This window comes from Danio rerio, chromosome 4 (genome assembly GCF_052040795.2).
Source record: "Danio rerio strain M-AB ecotype USA chromosome 4, GRCz13ab, whole genome shotgun sequence".
NCBI classification, from domain to species: Eukaryota; Metazoa; Chordata; class Actinopteri; order Cypriniformes; family Danionidae; genus Danio; species Danio rerio.
In genome coordinates, this window is record NC_141024.2 from 51,421,508 (window position 1) to 51,440,344 (window position 18,837).

The following is an 18,837-nucleotide window of genomic DNA, read 5'->3' on the forward strand; positions in this document are numbered from 1 at the left end:
TGGTGGGTTTTTGATTGTAGAGCCTCTTATTGTTTTAGGGTGTAAAGTTAATTAACACGCAACTGTGATGTTGACTGGCTAGGTATCCTGTGGATTTGCCTTTTGCTGGGTGCCTGTGGATTGCTTTGAAAATGAAATCAATCTCAGACTCGTAGGCACCAACCAATCTTTTAAGGATAACATGGTCTGTGGCTTGTTCGGTTCTGGAACGATCCGTTGACTCACTACATCCCCCATTTGGATGGTGATGTTCCTGGCATGAACATCGGCAGACACTGGAACAAGAGGCATAGGTAGAGAGAGAACAGACACACAAGACACAAACCACATTTCCATTCCATAGACTGAGTTCTGGTGCAGGTTTTAGCTTAAATTGTTCGTGTTAGGAACACAAGGTGTAGTGTAACATTGCCTGAAATAATTCAAATTTAGTTATTTAGCTAGTTTACTTCATTGCAAGTATGGAGTGGCGCTAGCTTCAACTTAAATAAGCAATAATTCTGCAGCAATTGACACTAATTTGGGAGAAGGAGTCAATCCTACTTTTAGGCCCTATGCATGAATTTGCAGGAGTTCCCTGTAGAGGGGACTGGAACTGCAAATTAGTTAGGGAGAGAGAGAGAAAGGAAATGAAGGGGCACAGTGATGCAACAAAACAAGGTAGGTTAAAAACCAGCAAAACAGTGTTGCAAATGTGGAGTGGATCCTCTCTACTAGAAGTTGTTCTAGCAGTGCTGTAGAGGAGAAAGTATTAGTGTTGTGTTTAACTAGGTGTTTCCCTAGAATGTCAAAGGTTATGTTAGTGTGAAGAGGGTAGAACAGTTGATCTGTGTCAAGTTGTGGTCCTCCCCCATTTGTTGTTCAATGATGATGGAGCTGTCAAATGTTCATCTAGTAATGGAGGTACCGGAGTTTGGCATGGGTCAGGAAGGGTTTCAGGACTGAACTGAGGTTTGTCGGAGGAGTGGCAGACGACCAGAACGGCACTTTTGGAAACCTGAGGGCTTTCATCTGCAAGTGTTTGTTGGTTCAGGTGATTGTTGCTTCTCCGCTCGGCGACTAGTCAGGCTGAATCTGCTTTTTCCTTTTCCCGTTTCCTGTCCTCTTCTATGCATTTGAGAAACTCTTTCATCATCAATTTTACCAGTTCTTGAGGGTCAAATCCCGGTGGGGTATTTTCCTCTTGCTGGGATTGAGTCTGAGCGTTGTCAGGGTGGAAATGTTTGGAGTACCTTCGTTGACTCCTTGGACTTGATGATACAGGGTTTTGATGTCTTCCCTTGGAGGGACTACTGGATGGTGACCAGCTTTTGTTTGACCCCCATTGGTTTCTTTCCCGGTGGTGTTCAGGTGAGCGTCGTTGTCCACGCGGTCCATCCCAGTGACTGTTCCTCTGTTTGAATCTCGTGTCAGCGTAGGAGTTCCGTTGTCTATTGGACAAAGATGCATTCCACTCTGGGGATGGTGGTCTCACGCTGTTTGGGCGTTGGGCACCCTCTAGTGCCAGTTCTGGATTCTGGGTGTTAAAGGCAAGAACTGTTGCAGTTTTAGTGTTTTTCTCTAACACCATCTTTTGTTTGTCGTGTGCTTTCTGTGTCAAATCTCGCAATTGCTGGATGCTCATTGTTCGTGGGCATGCGAGTACTCCGAGATGTTGGCTTACTGCAGGATGGAGGTTTCTCAGGAAGAGAATCTTAAAGTTCAGGTCTTCCTCCATATTCGGTTCGTTGCGAGTTCCGAAAAAGGCTTGCCTGAGTCGGTTGTAGTAAGCATGTGGGGACTCATTGCGAGCTTGTTTTGTCTCCAGAGCACTTAACAGTCCTTGATCTGATTCAGGGTTTGCAAACTCTTTGATGAGGGCTTCTTGGAGCAAGCGGTAATCGTTCTTTACCCGAGCCGGTTGTCGGTCCAGGAAGCTGCGCACCTCAGTGCTGGATGTGGCTCGAAGCAAATACAGTCTTTCTTTATCAGAGACATTGGGTCTCATTTCCAGGTGGAAATCAATGTCTTGCAAGTAAGCGTGGACCTCCAACCCACCTGACACACTTGGAGTAAACTTGCCAATGTTTCTGGCCAGCTTGTCAAGGTCTTTCAGGTCCAGACTGTATGACGATCTGTGACTGGCTATCACAGGCTCTCGTCGCTGTGGGATAAGGTAAGACTCTTCAGAAGGTGTTGGCGAAGATCTTCGATGTGGTTTTTCACCTCTTTCAGTAGGTGAGAGCTCAGGGACAGGGGATCCCGTCCTGCTTGGCAGGGGCGAGGCTGGTGCACATCTTGTCTTTGGAGGTTCATAGCGCAGTGCATAGGCATGCCTGAGTTCACTGGCGGACTCCTCTTTGATGTCATCCACTTCCTGCATTAGTCTGTTGATCTCATGTCTTGCTTCGCTCAGGTGAGTTTCAAGGGCTTTGATACTGGCCTTCTTGTCTCTTAAGTCCACCTTCGCTTCCTTCAGTAGCTGTTCAGCGTAATCTAGCTTGTTAGCGACGTCAGCGTGGTCTGCTCTGGCTTGTTCTCTTTGTTCTGTGATGGCTGTTAGGGCTTCTTGTAGTTTGTTGATCTCCTCTGTGGTACCTTCATCCATCTCATTTGGTTGTTTCAGACGTTCCTGAGCCTCTAGCTCTAGCTGCTCGGTGCGGGCTTGCAGGCGTGTCAGCTTGTGTTGGAGTTGGGAGGCGTGTCTGTTACTCAATTTGAGGGTGGCTATGAGTGTGTGACTCAAAGTACCAGTGATTTTGGCCAGCTCCTTGTGGTTGAAGCTTTGACTTGGGTCTTGCTTCATGATGCTGTCTATGTTCTCATCCAATTGGTTTTGCGTCAGGGGCTGCAGTGTTTCGGCAGCTTTAGGGAGGAGACTGCCTGTTACAACGCTCAGCCATGTTTCCAGGTCCTTCCAGTGGCCAACAGGATCTTTGGGGTGAGCAATGTTTTGCGACGAGGGGAGGACTTAGGATTTAACTGACACAGACCTTGAAGAGAGATAGAGAGGAGAAAGAGAAAAAAAAAACAGGGTAGAACAATGCAAACAGAAAAGGAGAAATGTTAATGTGCAATGTTAAGTGTATACTAATGTTGAGTTAAGTGTGGTTCTCTGGAACTGTGGCCCTCTGGTGGGTATGCGTGTCTAACTGGTAGTCTCTGTGGAAAGAGTCAGTAGCACAGACACAGTGAGAGAACAAAAAAAACAAAAGTGATAAGGAGACTAAGGAGTAGGGTGAAAAACTGTAGTTTCCACTTTCCTAGAGAGAGGGTTCCTTTAGCTTTTGTTAAATATAAAAATAAGATTTCTAAATACCAGGACTGAAGTTGCTATTAACTTTCTTCTGAAGTGACAGAAAGTAGGACAACAATAACAGTATTGGCTTCTGAATAGGATTGACTCCGTACACCAAATAAATTGTTTCAGGATGCGTGTTTAGAATTGGATCTAACAACGCCTATCTTGTTGGTGACCTGATGAGTGAGAAAGGAGGGGTGAGATCAGACAATTTTAACAATTAAAAGTGTTCAAGTGTCCCAAACATCTATTAATTGTTTCTAAAATTCTCTGCTTTTTGACTCTCACAAGCACAATCCTTAAACCAGCATCAATAGTCCAGTAAAAGAAGATAGTTGAAAGAGATAACAAAGGAGTTATTTTCTCTTAGCATTAGGTGTAATTAAGGATGTCAAAACAATGGCACTGTTGAGTTGATACTCAAAAAGGGTTGGTTTTATTGTGTTATATAGTAACCACTTAGTCTACGTATTAGAAAAATCAGAATTTTCCTTTTGAAGTTGGCTAATTGGAGGGCTACTGCTCTAAGACTAGGCTCAATGATGGCTTAGGTTGGTACCATTACAGCTCACTGGGCTGCACTGTCCAATTGCATCAATGAAGCAGCAGGGGGAGCACTGTCTGTAAGCAGGCTTAAAATAAACTAAATTTAATAGACTAAATTCAATTTTGAATTGAACTTAACTTTAAATCTTTAACGTGGTAATAACTTTTATAAGTTATCATTAAGATTGATAAGAACACTTATGACTAAATTAAATTATTGATTATTGCTAAAATGATAAAGCCATGCATAAATGAACCATTAATGAAATTAAAATTTCAAAACAATGAAGTTGGTTAGAGTAACATTTAATGCAGTTTATCATTAAATTAAACAATTATAATTTATTTAATCAGTGAGTCTTATCCGTATAAATCAACAATTATAGGAAATGGGTGTTCCTAGATGTTGATGAATGGAAAAAGTTTTTATAATTGAATAAGTCAGAGAGCATTAATTTATAGTCATGAAAACAAAACTATAATTCATCACTAATAAAACCAACAGCTTAAGTGAGTTCAAACTGATTAAATTCAACAGGCCAGGTACAGCAGGAAAAACAAAAATTAAATAAAATAATAGTGATTAAACTCAGCAGTTAGGTTGTGCACACTTTTATTAACTTTGCATTTGTCAACTTTTCCAAGGTGAGTAAAGAGAAACAACTGAGATGCAAGAGTTATTTCAAACATTAGCCATACAATGCATTTAAGACCACTATATGCTACGTGCTATCTATTAGCCTTCGCTGCTACTGGAAATGCATAGACTTCAATGCAAACGCGTTAGCGTTAGTTTAGCTTAGCTTCACGCTATGCTCTTTGTTTACAATTCAAGCTGGCGCTGGCGGACTGCACATGCACGCTTGAATGTAATTCCGGCAAGTCTCTCTGTACTTCCGGACCAGGGTTGCTGCTATGGCAACGACCACAAAGTGGAATAATAGCAAATTTCACAGTATCACTTGAGATGACGGCGCATCTCACACTGTTCAAGCAAAAAGCACTAGTTAGATTTTATATCTTAACAGTACAGAACGATTCTCAACTTATGAAAGTGAGACAAAATTAATCAACAGGATTTCTGAGATTAATACAAATCGTGACAGAGATATGGGGGATCTCAGCACTCTGTGTTAAGTCTGTGTAGACTGCAAACACATCCGTGGAATCAAACCACAATTTCAATTGATCAATTTCAAAACTTCTCCTATAAACTACGCCAGGCAGCTTTCTCTGAGCTCCGCGTTTTAAATAATTTACTAAGTATTAGCAAATTACAGGGCAACAAGAATTTAGTTAGCTATGCTAAATCAGTTACCAGGAGAAAACACAGCTGAGTTTCCATCCGGGAATCGCGGCGTACGAAATCATACTGTGAAGGCCTTATATAACGTTATGAGATAAGCACAAAGGAATACGCTTTGTCTTTCTCTACATGCGCTTTAGAGCGGCTTACAGTGTGTCTCGGCGGACAACTTAAATGAAGTTTTACTTTCTTAACAACACTAAATGTAGTCAAGCAATAAAACAAATGGTACCACAATGAAATTGTGCAGTAGCAAAACTTTTGTTCTTTCTAATCTATTCTTTCCGGACAAAAATAGAAAAGATTAACAACGTGATTTCTGGGTTTTGTGCTTTAAAAGTTAGATCTGCTTGCCCGAATTATTCTCCACCACTATGTAAGAATCAGCTCTTTGGTTTAAATCATGTTTAAACTTTGGGGATTCGAATCAAAGATTCGAACATGATTCACATAGAATTATTTAAAGCTTACACTTAACTTTAGTATTTGTCCAGCAAATAGAACGTTTAGTGTAAAGCAGTTCTGTATTATATTATTACGTGGCCAACAATAACAATATAAAAACAGTATCTAATTATTTAATAAGCAAGGTAGCAGTATCTGAAGCTGAGGCATTAACTTATAAAGCACACAACACACCAACACGGATCTTAAAACGAAACAAAAGTTTATTGCTACTCTATAACACAAAGTACTAATCTACGTAAAACAAACAAACGCACATACATACACACACGCACAAGCAGTTTGAGGAGAGTTTTGACTGAGTGGATTTAACTTCTAGCCTTTGCTAAGTTCTTAGCATTGCAACCTGAGAGAAACCATAAAAGCAGAGAATTTCGCTATTCTTTACTACTTAAACATAATTCACACCAGAGTCAGCAATGGATAGAAACCTTGTTTGTGCTACTTGCGTTCTGATGTAATTTGGTTTCCTCTACTGGTCCAAAGGGAAATCCCGGCGAAGCTGATTGGTCAGCGTAGCAACTTCAGTGACGTGATGGAATTCCCTTGTCGGTGAAGAGGGGTTTCCTTAGTCGGTTGCTAGGGATATAGATGTTGGACAAAGCGGCGTTCGAAGTCCTTCCTGGGTTCCTGTAGTTAGGATGAGTTTCAGAGTTTGGATGTGTTGACCCGATGGCTTGTTGTTGAAGCGGTTGCACAAGCAGATCGGGGGTCGAGCCGGCAGCAAGTGAAGGTCGCGGTCTGCTCCGTGATGTAACGAGGCTTCCGGCGAGGCGATGTAACGGCCACAGCACGAGAAGAGCGACGTCCGGGCAGCGACGGCGGTGACGACTGGCAAAGATGACCGGCAAAAGCCGACGATGAAATTCTTTTGTTCAAAGTTTTATAGGCTTTGGTAGAGGCTGGGTCTACACAATACTTGTCCAATCAGAGAAGGTGCGGGGTGGAGTCACACCCCAATTCTGCCCTCTAGGAGGCCGGGTTGACACCTGGTGTGGGTGCTGCTTTGATAGCATAGTGGTTAAAATAAAGTCTTATAACGTCAACACTTTTCATAGTATGGTTTCTTTATATAAACCAATGCATTCGAAATGTTCCTAGCTTTCAATCGATACCAAACATGAAGTATTTCACAAACATTCTGTAGATTTCATTTGTCACTGAGGGCTATTACTCAATAACTATCCATAACAGTTTTGTTAAACACATGGAACATGTACACACAAAAACCTACAGAAACATAAAGCAAACGTACATTACTCAAATAAACTGTTTTACTTAAATGTCCATTAAACTTTGGAAGCGTTTCTGATCGCTTCTGTGTCTGCCTGAGAATGTGTATTCCTTGCAGACGCCAAAGGACAAGCGAACCAAAAGGTACTTCTCAAAAACCGGTTTGGTGGGTTTTTGATTGTAGAGCCTCTTATTGTTTTAGGGTGTAAAGTTAATTAACACGCAACTGTGATGTTGACTGGCTAGGTATCCTGTGGATTTGCCTTTTGCTGGGTGCCTGTGGATTGCTTTGAAAATGAAATCAATCTCAGACTCGTAGGCACCAACCAATCTTTTAAGGATAACATGGTCTGTGGCTTGTTCGGTTCTGGAACGATCCGTTGACTCACTACAAGTGTCACAGTGAGTCTTGCTGACAGCGGCTTGGTAAATGCATTGGTCAAGGCTCGCAAAGTTGTCATTTTAATTAAAATTATATTACAAATAAATAAAAGTATTATTATTATTATAAAACTATTATTATTATGCAAATATTATTTTAAATAAATAACAGAAATCAATCAGCAAAATAAGATCTTATAAAAATATTTTGCATGAATTTTAATTTCACGAGTTTCATGAGAATTCTAGAGAACACAAAATAAAAATGTATAGAATTATCCCTGACTCTGACAGCAGTGAAATAATGATAACCCACTTCTAGCCCAAATAAACCTTAAATTTGGACTTTGTTTCCCCAGCAGGTCCTATTGTGCTGAGACTAGCTTTTTCCCACAATTTCAGTCCTCATAAAACTTGTTTATGGAACAATCATTTTATTTTATTTCGAAATAAGTATTTATTTTAGGATTTATATTTTTCTTTATTGGATAGGAAGGATAGCCATGGTGACATTCTTAATTCCAAAAACTTCTGCTTAAAACATGTTTTTTTTTTTTTTTTTTTGTCATTCTAAAGAGTTTTACACAATTGTTAATGTTATTCCTAAAAACATCATAGTATTGATCAGAGGTTTTCTTTTACACTATCCTGTAATGTTTTCTCTTTCATCTCTGTTTTTGGTCAATTTATGTTTTAGAGATCCAAAATGTAGTAAGTTTTTAAGGATTTTTTTTATTTAAAGGCTTAATCCTAAGCAGCTCAGACCTCATTTCATTTTTAAAGATTTTAATTCACAGGAATTAGAAAAAATAAAAACAAGTTACATTTCTTATCCAATTCTGCCCAAAATTAAAGAGCTTCAGTTTAAAATGATTAATGATGTGTACCCAATAAAATAATTTCTGAGATTAATATTTAATACTGAGGATAACTTTTGTCAACTTTGTGAAAGTTATATTGAAAACACTGAGCATATTTTCAATTGCATATACTCATGTACATTACAGAATTTGGTAAAAGTAAAGAGAAATTGTACACAGCATTACCTGGTTAATAACCTTTTTAGCTTTATAAAATTGTTCATTCATAAATGAAGTGCTTCAGTAGTCTGTTGAGTACTGGAATTACAACAAATTACTCATGTTCTCATTCACAATAGTGACACTGGGTTTCCCATACAACACTTTATTTGTAGTAATGTGGGAGTTTTCACATGAACATATATTTTAGGGCAACCATGTATAGAAAGTGTAACTGTCTCCATGAAGAAAACTTGTTTCTTTTCTCAAATCAGTCCATCAAAATAAACTTGTAGTGTTCTGAAACCAGTCTTCATTTGTTACCCACAACACATCAAGATTTGATCAAGTCAAAATCTCATAATCTGACACAAATCTGATCTGTCGTAACAGGCAAATGGCATTGTGTAGTCTGAACAGGGCTTTAGGGAGTCTGCTTCAGTTGCTCACAGTCATTGCCTTATGGCAAGTTTACACCGCACAAGTTTAGGCGGACTTTCATTCGCCAACAAGTTTAGTGAGACTGCAGACAAAAGCCCAAAACTTGAGGCAAATGGTTGTTTGTTCACACGAGTGAAATCCGACAATGTGAAGGATCGAAAACACAATCTAAAGCTATACTTTCACCTGGCACCACATCGCACACCTCCTCTGACTGCTCGCGCACCTCAACAAGGCTTTTATACTCACCGCATTCTTTGTTGTGATATTCTTTAAAACGACAGGGGGTGGTCAAAAGAATCTGACCATGAAGTCAGATGAATAAACAAAGAAGTAGAAAATTTCCGGAACTACGTCATATCATTACCATCATTCAAGATTTTTAAGCTAATTATTTTTATTGTTTTTATAAGTTATTTTAATTATTATAAGCATTTTTAGAACCATTCAAGATTTTTTAATCAAACTTTGATGCATCACTTTCTTTTGTTCATATCTCAGACAGTTTTACCTATTGAAGTTTATTAAAATATTAATGACAAGAGAACATGGGCTGCTCAACAAATATATTTTATTATGGCAAGAATAAAAGCAAAAAAGTACACTTACTAAAAAGTACATGTTTTTTTTAGATTTAGCCCACTCCACAATTCACACATTACTGTCTGGCTAGTTTCTGTCCTATACTTATGCTAAAAAGGCAATAATGGTCCAACACTTCTGACCATGATCACCAATAAAGCCTAGAAAAACATGGCATCAGTGTATTGTAACCCAATAGGGTCAAATATTCCTTTCCAGTTATCAAAAAAATAATTTGTTCCTTAATTATAGTTTTGATATCAAATTGTTTTAAATTCAAAATTGTAACGTATAAATCAGTGTAAAACCTACGACTAATGGAAAAACATATTCTGAAATTATGTGCCAGGGTCTCCACTTTTGCCATGGCCTCTTTGGCTTTAACAAACATCCCTCAGGTTTTTCCAAACTTTTTAACAAAAACTGTCCTCTTTCCCACGGCTGTTGCAATTTCTAGTCAAGAATTATTGGTCATCTGGTGATCTCTATGATCATGGATCATAAGAATGTCTGTGCAGGCGTAAATTTCAGGCAAAATCTCAAATGCGGCACCATTGCGTACTGTTCGCTCATAAAGATGTCTTCAGATGCTATTCAAAGTGATTCATATTCAACTCAAATCAAAATCTGTCACCACGCGCATTGTTTGCATGAGTTTCAAAAAAAAAAAAAACATACACTCCGCCGGCCGAAATTATGCTGCACGCACTCAAAGCAAACCTCCGCAAACTCCGCGATGACATCACATTTGCTGCACGCACTCAAGCAAACAAGCAGACGCATCAAGTATAACCCGGGCTTAAGCGTGTAGGACAGTGTTCCCTGCATCTCCCTAAACACTTTCTCCTCCCTAATCTTTCTAATTCTATATTCAGAGCCGAAAATTTGTTTGAAGTGTGCAATTTGCACAAAATAAAATAATCAGTTCATAATAACTTGAAACACATATAAAGATATTTAACTTTTTATGCAGCCTGGTAGAAACTCTCACAACCTGGTACATCTTTACCCCTCTTCATTATTGAGTTTAAACCTCCAGGTGTTCCAAGGGTTTCATCATCAGTAACTTGATATGTATTCAAGAGTTCACACTTGTTTGACATGCTGTCCTGGGAGAGAGCCCCAAGCTTCGCTGGACAAGGCCTCATTTTCGCTCTCCATTGTGAAGCTTCATGTGAGTGCTGAGACTTCTTTTACATTTAAAGCCCTTTCCACACTCACTGCATCTAAAACGATCCTCTCCTGAGTGAGTCTTCATGTGTTGCTTCATAGAGTCTTTGCGTGTGAAGGTCTTTGCACACTTATCACATGTGAACACTATGGTTCCAGTGTGACCATCCATGTGGTTCATGAAGCTAGCTTTGGTTGTGAAGCTCTTTCCACACTGAGCACATGTAAACGGCTTCTCTCCAGTGTGACTTATCCTGTGGTGTTTGAGTGAGCCTTTATATGGGAAACTTTTACCACACTCTGTGCATGTGTAAGGTTTCTCTCCAGTGTGAATCCTCATGTTGATGTCAAGGTAATGCTTTTGAGAAATACTTTTCCCACACTGTGTGCAGGTAAAAATTCTTTCTTCATTGTGAGTTCTCATGTGGATTTTAAGGGTGACATTTTGCTTAAAACTCTTTCCACACTGAGAGCAAGAGTAAGGCTTCTCCCCAGTGTGAATTCTCATGTGCACTGCCAAGTTTCCTGTTTTAGAGAAGCTTTTTCCACAATGTTGGCATGTATACTTCCTCTCCCCAGTGTGAATTCTCTGGTGCGCTGCAAAATTTCCTGCATGATAGAAGCTTTTTCCACACTGTTGGCATGTGTACGGCCTCTCTCCAGTGTGAATTCTCATGTGGTTTTTAAAGCCTTGTATATAACCAAACCTCTTTCCACACTGTTTGCAGGTGTAAGGTTTCTCTTTAGTGTGAACTCTCATGTGAATATCAAGGTTTGACTTTTTACCGAAACTCTTTCTACACCGTGTACAGCTGTAATTACTCATAGACTTGGATTTCCGAGGTCTTCCACGTGATGAAGTCTTTTCAGTCAGTTTGGGTTTTTCATCAGTCGTTATTACTTGGTGTTTCTCAAACTGCTGTTTCTCTTCCATTACATTCAGTTGATGAGTCTCTTCTTTCAACACCATAAGGTCTTTAAATGAAAAAAAGTTAACTTTAGTGTGAAGGTTCAAAGCGAGAAGCATGAAATGGATGTTTCACCCAAAAATGAAAATGACCAATTACCATTTACTCTCCATCATGCAGTTTTAAACATTTCCTTTCTTCTGGAACACAAAGAAAACTAGTTTTTCCACAATATCTTTTTTTTTTTTGTGTGTGTTCAGCTGAATCAAGAAACTCATAAAGGTTTAAAACCACACGAGGGAGAGTTAAAGGTGAGGCTATTTTCATTTCTGCATCAACTATCCCTTTACAGGGTTCCTATAATTAACCCTTTTTTTTAACAAAATGTAAAATAAGTCTTTGGTGTTCCCAGAATGTGTCTGAGGTTTCAGCTCAAAATCAGATCATATACCTTGCAGAATATTTCATTTTGGGGGGCAGAGGAAAACCAAGTTTTTTTGTGCCTGTGGCTGTAAATGCAAATGATCAAATGCACTCGCTCTAGATTATTTGTGTTGTGTTCCCTCATGTACATCTTCCACTCGATTAAAAACATTTGTGACTTGCTTGCAAGTACGCATAATACACGCTTATATTAGTGAGGCTGCATTATTGTATTTAAATTATGCTATTGCTTCCCAGTACTGGGTTGCAGCTGGAAGGGCATCCGCTGTTTAAAACATATGCTAGATAAGTTGGTGGTTCAATCCACTGTGGCAACTGCTGATAATTAAAGGTACTGGGCTGAAGGAAAATGAATGAACTTATGCAAATGCTTAATGCCACGTTTGCTGTAAACTGAAGTGATGAGATGGCAAGATGACATACTTTGCTACTTGTTTTCATTCATTTGTACTTTTTCCTTTGTTTTCTTGCCTTTGTGCATGTCCTGAGGCTATGCTGAAGACCTACGTGGTGACAATTTATATACCAGACAATATGCAGAAATGCCATCTAAAAAGGCATTTTTGGATATCTTTTCTGCTGGAGATACTGTTGTCCTAAAAAACTACCACTTGGCGGTTTTATGTGAGATGTGAACACATCTCACATAACACAGTTTGTGTAGCCAACTGGCAACACAGTGCAATAGTGGAACATGCAATATTGCAATGGATTAGCTAGGCAGATAAGACATTCATATATGCAAATATGCATTCCGGCTCACTTTATTGTACAGGCTTATTGCACTTAAACTTTTTTAGGTTCGGCTCTCGAATTAGTAAGGTTATGAGTATATATTATTTAAAAAATTTCGCAAAGCCTGCCATGTAGCCTACAATAACAATAACAGCAAATTACAAAAAATAATAAGACAAGCCTACTTTGGCGTTGCAATAAAATAGTATTAATTATCAAAGAAATAATTTCAATATATAATTAAAATAGGAAAAAATAAAACAAAAACAAATGGTAACCTGTTTTTATAGCAGGGCCCAATGTGTTCTTATTTTTGTTCTGTTAACATTTATTAAAAAGAAAAAAAAACTAAACAATAAAAACACTACTAAGTGATAATAATAATAATAATTATTATTATTATTGTTATTATTATTATTATTAATATAAAGCCCTTGCTCTGAAACAATCATACAAACCAGGTGCTGCTCGGAAATGGCCATCTTTGCTCAGCATCAGGTGCACAGCAGCAAGAAACTTGGCAGTAAACTATGACCTTATTTTAATGACAAAATGTCTAAAAATACTGCTAATTTACATTTTTATTTAATTTATACATGTGCAATGAATGTAAGCCTGCTAACTGTGTGTGGTTCAAATGATAGAATATGTAAACTTTGTTTATATATAATTAAATAATAATAATTAAAAGCCTGCGTGTAAGGCTTTTATTTTGAGGGCGACGTCACGAGCTCAGATTTAGTTTAAATCTATACTGGGTTTACTCCCATCATATCTCCAGAATTATATTTGCAAAAAGCCTGTTCTTAACTATGGTCTTCACTCACAGGATATTTATTTACTCTTTGTCCCTAAAGTGCGGACTGAGATGGGAAAAAAGGCTTTTAAGTACGCAGCACCTTTTGCTTGGAATAATCTGCAAACACAGTTGCAGTTCAAAGACTTGATTTCACTACATGCTTTTAAAAAGTTTTAGAAGTTGAAACAGGTTTGTAGATGTTTTGAATAGATGTCTGTGTGATTCATGTTAAATGTAAATAGTTTTTTGTTTGTTGTCTGTTGGACTCATGTGACTTGTGTACTGCCTAATCTTGGCCAGGACGCTCTTGTAAAAGAGATTTTTAATCTCAATGTGTCTTTCCTGGTAAAATAAAGGTTATAATAATAATAATTGACCAATTAGAGGAAAGTGGGCATTTCAGCACCGCCTACATGTGTAAAATAAATATTAAAGTCGTTTATCCGTTTTCCTACTTTAAACCAAAAAACGAAAATCCAGCCAAAATGTCGTTTTTTCGTTTTCTCGTGAGCAAAAAAAACACGGAAAAACGGCCATTTTTTTCCTTTCCTTTATTCCGTTTAAAAATGGAAAACAAATGAACAAAACGTACACAGTCCATTCTGCTGTGACGACCCCCAATTAATAAAGGGACTAAGCCAAAAAGAAAATGAATGAAAGAATCAGCGTTTCCATTTAATGACTCAAAAAGAACAAAATCGTCACTTCCTGATTAACTGGCGCCAAATCTCAACAGTAAAAACAGAATTTACTGCGGTAGGAGAAGCTACATGAATCTTTTCTGTGTTTAATAAATGACTTTCACCTCAGAGGACAATGTCAGCACACAATAAACATGTGGTGAAGATTTAGCGCATGTTTTTTTATGCCTATATTTCAAAAGTTATGTGCATCATGATGTTTCCATCAACTTTTTTTTACGCTCATAGCCTATCCAATATGCTGTTACGACCTCAAAATGTCTAGGGCTGAAGTCGAACATAAAAATTATAGAGAAAATAAATAAACAGTTAGCAGGTTTGATTTTTAAATGACCTTTAAGGTTCTTTTATTGTGAGAAGGTGGAAAAGGTTTGTATTTACAATAAACAAATAAATGAGCGCAAACAAAAAGCTTCAGGGCTGAGCAAGGCCAAAATAACAAACAAAACATTTACTAACTCCACCCCGAAGATAACTTACCTACTGAATCAAAAATAAATGAAGAAAATAAATTACAAACACTACCCTTACTCCTTAACTAAACGAAAAAACAGGAGAAAATCAGTGTCAAAGTAAATGGCGCTCAGCCCCTACGGCGCTCAGCTCACAGCTTTATCAAACGGTATTTTGACAATCACAAAAATTGGAGGGGAGAGGAAAAAGGGAGAGAACACCTTAATGTTCACAATTCATAAACAACCAGTAGCACTATGATATGTTTCACACGAACGCCAAACTCTTAGAAAACTCTCCGTCTCTCCCCCCCAGCAATCTGACTCCGTCGGTTCCTTTTCAAAAGATGCTGACTTCTCCCAGCACCAACCACAGCGCACGCACGCAGCACGTCCAATTAGGGCGGGGTAACCTGGAAACAGGAACGGGACAGGACGAGAGAGGGAAAAAGAGAGACACACCCACACAGTAGCACAGAAACAACCCAATACGCACTTGCGTAACACCCCCATCCACAAGAGTCAAATTAATTTTGACGATATCACTAAACTGAATAAGCACGTGAAAGAGCATCTGCAACAATGTTTTCGGATCCTTTTTTATGATGTATCTCAAGATTAAATTCTTGAACTACAAGTGCCCACCTCATTAACCTCTGATTGGAGTTATACATCCGCGTGAGAAAAACAAGGGGATTATGGTCGGTATACACCATCACAGGATCAGAACTACCTCCAACATACACCTCGAAATGCTGCAACGCCAGAAGTAATGCCAGTGCCTCCTTTTCAATAGTGCTGTACTGTCTCTGAGCTCTGGAAAACTTCCTGGAGAAATAGCATATCGGATGGTTAATGCCAAGTTTACTCTCCTGAGTCAAAACAGCTCCACAACCTACTCCACTTGCATCAATTTCAAGTTGAAAAGGACGCGTAAAATCAGGTGCTGAAAGTACAGGCGCACTACACAGGAGATCTTTAACTGCACCAAAAGCATGATCACACTCAGAGTTCCACTTAAACTCTCTATTTGTGCTCAACAGATCAGTCAACGGGGATACTATGGTGGAGAAATTCCTGCAGAAAGCCCTATAGTACCCGATCATCCCTAAAAAACGTCGCAACTCGCGCTTCGTTTTAGGCACAGGAAATTCCCTAATCGCTTCAACTTTAGCGTTAACAGGGCGCACTTGCCCCTGACCCACCTGCTTGCCAAGGTAAGTAATCACTGCCTTACCAAATTCGCACTTAGCTAGATTTACTGTTAAAGAAGCTTTGGCAAGCCGTGAAAACACTTCACGCAAGGTGTTAATGTGACTAGGCCATGAATTTGAATAAATGACTACGTCATCCAAATAAGCCTCGCAATTTGTCACACCAGACAATATTCTCTGCATGAGACGTTGGAAGGTGGCTGGAGCGTTTCGCATCCCGAAAGCCATGACTGTATATTGCAGGAAGTTATCCGGTGTCACAAATGCAGAGACGTCAGAGGCGCGTGCACTAAGCGGCACTTGCCAATAGCCCTTCAATAAATCTAGTTTAGTGACATAGCTAGCAGCACCCACACGATCAATGCAATCTTCTATCCTAGGAAGAGGAAAAGAATCTGGTTTCGTAACACTGTTCAGTTTGCGATAGTCTGTGCAAAACCTGAATGTGCCGTCTGTCTTTGGCACCAAAAGACAGGGCGAGCTCCACGGGCTTGAACTTGGTACTGCAAGGCCATTCTGCAACAGGTACTCCACCTCTTTTTTCATCTCCTCTCTCTTCCATGGATTAACCCGATATGGATGCTGTTTAATGGGAGAAGAATTCACAATTTCAATATCGTGAAACAACACGTTGGTTTGAGTGAGGGTGTCAGAGAAGAGAGATGAAAACTGGGTTAACAACTGTACAAGAGCTTTTCGATGGGAATTATCAAGGTAAGATAAATGCTCATCTAACCCTTTTAATATTTCTGAATTTGAAAGTCTGGGTGGTACTGCCATTTCCTCACGAGCAACCCATCCATCCAATTCAGACTCAACACTAAACACAAGTGCAACTGGGACGACAGAATTATTTTTAGCATCACTGGATCTGCCTACATATGCTTTAAGCATGTTAATGTGGCAAACACGAGTTTTCTTCCTACGATCTGTGGTACGAATAACGTAATTGGTGTCACTCAGTTTTCGTTCCACTGGATACGGGCCAGAAAACCGTGCTTGTAGAGCAGACCCAGGGACAGGCAGTAATACCAGCACGGAGTCGCCCACCTGAAAACTCCGGTTAGTACTATGTCTGTCAAAACATTTCTTCATTTTGTCTTGTTTCACAGCCAAATTTTTTCGTGCTATTTCACACACACGATGTAAACGTTCACGCATTTTATTCACATAGTCTAAAACAGACATAGGGTGAGGATTGACACTTAGTAGCTGTTCTTGGAGCAGTTTTAAGGGGCCACGGATTTTGTGTGCAAATACTAACTCAGCCGGGCTGAAACCCAAAGACTCCTGAACGGTTTCTCGTACTGCAAACATCATCATCGGTAAACCATCATCCCAGTCTCGTCCAGTTTCCACGCAAAATGTGCGCAACATAGATTTTAACGTTTGATGGAAACGTTCTAGTACGCCTTGAGACTCAGGATGGTAAGCACTCGACAGCTGATGTTTAACAGTTAATTCACGCAACACTTGCGAGAATAAAGTCGATGTGAAATTAGAGCCTTGATCTGTTTGGATAACTTTCGGCAAACCGAAAGTGGAACAAAATTTTATCAGTTCTCTGACGACTGCTTTGGCTTTAATATTGCGCATCGGAACTGCTTCCGGATACCTCGTAGCTGCACACATTATGGTTAATATATATTGATGACCAGCTTTAGATTTTGGCAATGGGCCAACACAATCAATCAATATACGCTCAAACGGTTCACTTGTGATTGGAATTGGATGCAGGGGTGCAGGAGGTATAACCTGATTTGGTTTGCCCGCTAACTGGCATGAATGACATGAACGACAATATGCAGACACATCCGATTTAAGTCCTGGCCAAAAGAAATATCGCAATATTCGGTCGTAGGTTTTTCTAACTCCTAAATGGCCAGAAAAAACATGGTCATGTGCAAGCGCTAGAATTTGCGAACGATAACCCACAGGCACAACAATTTGATGAACACAATCATCGTCCTCCCACTTACGTATTAGCAAATCATCCTCCCAGATATATTGAACTTTGCCATTAACAACAGTGCCCTTATCTGCTGCAGAAATGCACTCTCGCAGTGAAGGATCATTTCTTTGCGCGTCTATTAACTGCGCACGCCCAACTTTTAAGTGAACGTCAGTACCACCCAGTATTTCAGCCAGATTTGTAATTTGCTTACTGTCAAGACATGTATCTTCAGATGTATTTTCACTAGACATCTGCATGAAACTATCAGATAAATCCATCTCCTTCCCTTCATTACGAGCTTGAGCCCGCGTCACTACACATGTAGGAAATGCATTTGGGAAATGAATAGATACATCTGATATTGCATCAATGACTGGGGTATCAACCACAATAGGAACAGGGAAAACTTTCCCACCTGCCAGATCATTGCCCAGAATAAACTGAACTCCCTCTACTGGAAGATCAGAACACACTCCAACACAAACATTTCCCGTCACTAATTCAGTTTGCAAATATATCATGTGCAGGGGAACTGTAACACAGCCTGAACCCACTCCTCTTAGTATGACATCAGAACCAGTATAAGAATCAGATAACAAATTAAGAGTGCTTCGAAGCATCAAAGACTGAACTGAACCTGTGTCCCTCAAGATAGTTACTGGTTTAGGAACACTTTCAGCATCATGTGACACCCACCCTGACAGCATAAAAGGTTCAAACCCCCTCTGGTCTGAATTTAAATCTGTCTCCTCTGTAGCTGCACATATAAACCCCACACTTTTAGGTTTAACTGACACATTTTTCTTTTTCCAGGCCTCACAGTCTGCTATCAAATGATTAGCATCCAAACAGAAAAAACACACCCTACCGTCCCCGGAGCGGTTTTGAGGAATCCTTCTATTGCTGAACCCAGCCCCTCGCCCTGGTTTAGCAGTATTATTGATCCAACCTCTGACCTGCATTTCAGGACCCTGGACAGCAGCCCTATCAGCACCTTTGACCACAGGAGAGAAAACTGTTCTGTGTGTTAATACAAACTCATCTGCCATTACAGCAGCTGAGGACAGAGACACTACTTTTTGTTCATTCAAATGAATAACAAGATTCTCAGACACGGAGCTCTTAAAGTCCTCTAATAAAACTTGCTCTTTCAATTGCTCAAACGTTGTGGTTTTATTTGAAGCACACCATTTATCAAATAAAGTTC

General features: G+C 39.4%; 2 protein-coding genes across 2 annotated transcripts in view; one reads left to right on the forward strand and one right to left on the reverse strand.

The window, feature by feature from the left end:
- The window catches only part of LOC141381695 (uncharacterized), a 287,837-nt gene that overhangs the window by 141,147 nt on the left and 127,853 nt on the right, over nucleotides 1-18,837 (forward strand). The gene's annotated exons all lie outside the window — the stretch shown is intronic.
- On the reverse strand, nucleotides 7,501-11,393 carry LOC137490936 (uncharacterized). Its single transcript, XM_087249246.2, has one exon. It carries the CDS (start codon nucleotides 11,391-11,393, stop codon nucleotides 10,398-10,400), a length of 996 nt encoding a protein of 331 aa, XP_087105372.2. The 3' UTR covers nucleotides 7,501-10,397.

Excerpts from the sequence above, each read along its gene's own strand:
- LOC137490936 (XM_087249246.2), bottom strand. The coding sequence starts at position 11,393 with ATGGTGTTGAAAGAAGAGACTCATCAACTGAATGTAATGGAAGAGAAA.